General features: G+C 55.7%; 1 protein-coding gene across 1 annotated transcript in view; it reads right to left on the bottom strand.

The window, feature by feature from the left end:
* Window positions 1–3,667, bottom strand: part of FBLN2 (fibulin 2) — a 79,200-nt gene that overhangs the window by 20,193 nt on the left and 55,340 nt on the right. The window contains 4 exon segments of the mRNA XM_006155413.3: window positions 270–398; window positions 494–637; window positions 2,019–2,109; window positions 2,111–2,148. Of these exon segments, the coding sequence (XP_006155475.1) occupies window positions 270–398; window positions 494–637; window positions 2,019–2,109; window positions 2,111–2,148 (402 nt within the window).

Below are 3,667 nucleotides of genomic sequence, written 5' to 3'. Positions count from 1 at the left end.
GAGGTGCGAGGCAGAGACGGAGGGAGGAGAGCACAGCAAGAGGCAAGAAAAGGGTGACGAGAAATGGAGACCCGGAGGGCACAGAGGAAGCAGGTGACAGCAGGACGAGAGGGCAGGGAGGTAACAGGGCCAGACTGAGCATGTACGCAGGTCAGAGTCAGGGCAGGGGAGGGCCCAGCAGGGAGAGGAGGCGGCCTGAAGGCTGGCCTTGCTGTGGAGGCCTTGTGCTGGGGACATCCACAGGGTCCTGGCCACCCAGCCCCACCTACCGATGCAGGCCCGTCCGAAGGCATCCCGCTGGAAGCCGGCTTTGCAGTCGCAGCGGTAGGAGCCCGGAAGGTTGTGGCACACCTGGCCCTCGCCGCAGCGGTGCACACCTGTCTCACACTCGTTCACGTCTGGACAGAGCAGGGGTTGAGCAGGATATGCTGAGGCCTGGGCGTGCCCTCTGCATGGCCTCCCACAGCGGGGACGGGGAGGTGGCTGACCTTACCCACACACTTGGTCCCGTCCTCACTGGCGTGGTAGCCACGCCCACAGACCAGGGGGTTCCTCTGGCACGTGTAGGAGCCCACCGTGTTGATACAGCTGAAGCCCGGCCGGCAGGGCTCCGACAGCGCGGCACACTCGTTGATGTCTGTGGAGCCAGAGGCAGTGACAGGGAGCCTGGCCCACCCCTCCCCGCCCAGCACCTGGGCCCAGGACCACGTGGGCAGGTGGCCAGTCCTGGGCTCCAGAATGGCCCTGGGAGGTCTGGGGGCCACACAGATCCAGCCCTGGGCCCAGGGGATGCACTTCCTAGAACCCACACACTTGCCAGGCTGACTACATTCTCCTCATGTCCGACCCAAGGGAGCGCTGAAGGTGGAGGGGAAGTCAGGCTGAGTTCTAGGATGACTGCAACCTCCAAAGCTGCCCTGCCACCCGATGAGCAGGGCCTGCCCCCTCTCCCTCACACCGCCCAGCCCACCATCCTCCCCCATTCCACACTGCCTGGGGGCCCCTACAGGGCTTTTCCGTGTGCTGTCCCCTAATATTTTCATTTCTGGCCCCTCACTTCCTCAGGTCCCAATGTCACCTCCACAGGGAAGCCCTCCTGGACCAGTCTAAGTAGAGAAGCCGCTCCCGTAAGTTTTTATCTCCAATTCACATTATTATTGATCAAAGTGCCCATGAATAACTGTCACGTTTACAAACGTGGTTACTTGCTTAATCCCTCCCCCACTGAAATGTCTGGCTAGGGACCAGATGCCGGCACAATAGTGAAATGCAATGCTCGGGGGCACTGGGCCCCAGGGGAAGGCTCCAGATTCGAGGAAAGAGACCTCCGTGTGTGCTGGCCTGCACACCTCCACGATCCAGGACTGCCTGCCAGTGGGGCAGACTGTGGTATGGTGTTAAAACCCTATCAGTGTGGGCCAGCTCCACGGCCTAGTGGTTAAGGCATCTGGGTCCTATATGACAGACTCCATAGTTCCAATCCCAGCCCCGGCAGATTAAAAAACACTTGGACGGGACCAGCAGTTTGAGTAATGGCTATGTCACTGGACTCCCATGTAGTCGACCACAGTTCGAGTCCTGGACCTAGTGGCTTAAACTCACACTGGGCACATGTGCATGCCCAAGATCCCGAGAGGAGAATGGAGGAGAAGGGATTGCGGCGTGGCCATCCCCCCTAGGGGGTGATTTTTCATTTTCTGTCTCTCTGTCTCTCTCTGTCTTTCGGCCGAGCTCACACACCCTATAACAAAAACCTCTCCAAAAACAACAAAAAAATTGATGTGTGTTCTTCCAGTCCAGCCCACAGGTGGGTAAACTGAGGCCACGAGAGACCGCCCTCTGCCGGGGTCAGACAGCTCAGGTAGGGCAGCTCACATGGTACAGGTGCCTCCTGGGGTAAGGCCTTGATACACCCACTCACAGGTAGGGACAGAGCCAGGCTTACCTGTCTCAAGCCCTCAGAGCCCCCCACGGAAGAGCCCCACGACTAGGTGGCCATGCTCCTGTGCCCCGCTCACCCACGCAGTTGCCCTCGGGGTCCTGCAGGAAGCCGGCCATGCAGCGCTGCCGAGCCTGGCAGTAGAAGGAGCCCTTGGGGTTCTGGCATGAGGAGCACGCCTGGAAGTTGGGCGTGCCACTCATCCACGTCTGTCACACAGAGGGTGGGAGTCAGGGGGACAGCCGGGCAGCCCTGGCCCTCCGAGGCCCCCACCCTCAGGCCGCCATGAGGGGGACAGCCAGAGGGTCTTGCATCCCAGAGAAAGGGAAAAAAAGAAAGAAAAAGAAAGAAAGAGAGAAAGAGAAAAGAAAAAAAAAGAAAAGAAAAGAAAAGAAAAGAAAAGAAAAAGAAAGAAAGAGAGAAAGAGAAAAGAAAAGAAAAGAAAAGAAAGAAGGAAGGGGAGGGAAGGGAAGGAAAGGAAGGAAGAGAGAAAGGAAAGAAGGGAAGGAAAGGAAAGGGAAGGGAAGAAAGAGAGAAAGAGAAAGAGACAGAGACAGAGAAAGAGAAAGAGAGGAAGGAAGGAAGGAGGAAGGAAGGAAGAGAAGCTGATGTGGTCGTTTGGCCAGCATGGCCTGTGTTCCCACAGTAACGATCTAACCATGCTCACAGGGCTTCTCCTTGTTCCCTGGCACTGTCCCAAGCACTCTGAGATGAATGTATTTATCCCCTACTCCCGGCAACCCCGCGGGGCTGTGACTAGCTCCGTCTTACAAAGGGAGAAACTGAGGCTCCAAGTTTCCACCGCTCGAGAGTGCTGGGCTGAGATCAGAACCCAGGCAGTCTGGCTCCCGAGCCTGCACTCTAGCCCCTTGGCCCACACTGGCTGGGGTAGACAGAAATGGAAGGTCACGTGGGGACGCGTCTGGGGAGGTGGCACTGGCAGCACAAAGACGCCAACCCTAGCACTTTTTTCTGGGGTTTTGAAAATGCCAAGACACCTTCCTTCCCGTCTTTCCCACCCGAGGTCGGAGAAGGGCCACCGCACCCCACTTTCTATCCCTGGTGTCCAGAACCTTGCCAGGCATATACAGGAATCTCCGGAAATATCTGCTGAAAAGGTTGAATAAAAATTCACCCTCCCGAGTAAACAGCAGAATCTCTGACTTGGCTGATAACACTGCACGCATGCCGGGAAAAGCCAGACTGTACACAGCAAAGGTGTAAGTGATCAAATGCAGATTTTAAACATGGAAAAAATAATGGTAGAATGTCATAGAGTCCTTTTACCCAGCTTAAAAAAAAATTTAAAAACTCCCCCCTAGGGGCTGGCCCAGTAGTGTCACAGTTAAACATGGGCCTATGGAACCAGATTCCACATGGCCACCTGCAGTGCTAACCCCAGCCCTGGCCCTGGGCCCTTGGAAAACGTGCTGAGCATGTGCCCCAAATCCTGGCAGGTGGAGAAACGGAGGAGGCAGTGGTGCGCTGTGGCCACACCCACTGGAGGATGCTTTCTGTTTTCCTCTGGTGAGTGCACGCACCTTCCGGCAAAAAAGAAAGAGAGGGAGAAGGAAGGAGGGATGGAAGGATGGATGGATGGAAGGAAGGAAAGAGAAAGAAAAAGAAGAAAGAAAGAGAGAAAGAAGGAAAGAGAGAAAGAAAGAAAGAAAGAAAGAAAGAAAGAAAGAAAGAAAGAAAGAAAGAAAGAAAGAAGAAAGAAAGAAAGAG

The sequence above is a fragment of the Tupaia chinensis genome, unplaced genomic scaffold (genome assembly GCF_000334495.1).
Source record: "Tupaia chinensis unplaced genomic scaffold, TupChi_1.0 Scaffold000451_2, whole genome shotgun sequence".
In the NCBI taxonomy this organism is placed as follows: domain Eukaryota; kingdom Metazoa; phylum Chordata; class Mammalia; order Scandentia; family Tupaiidae; genus Tupaia; species Tupaia belangeri.
This window is presented reverse-complemented; position numbering and strand designations above follow the sequence as displayed.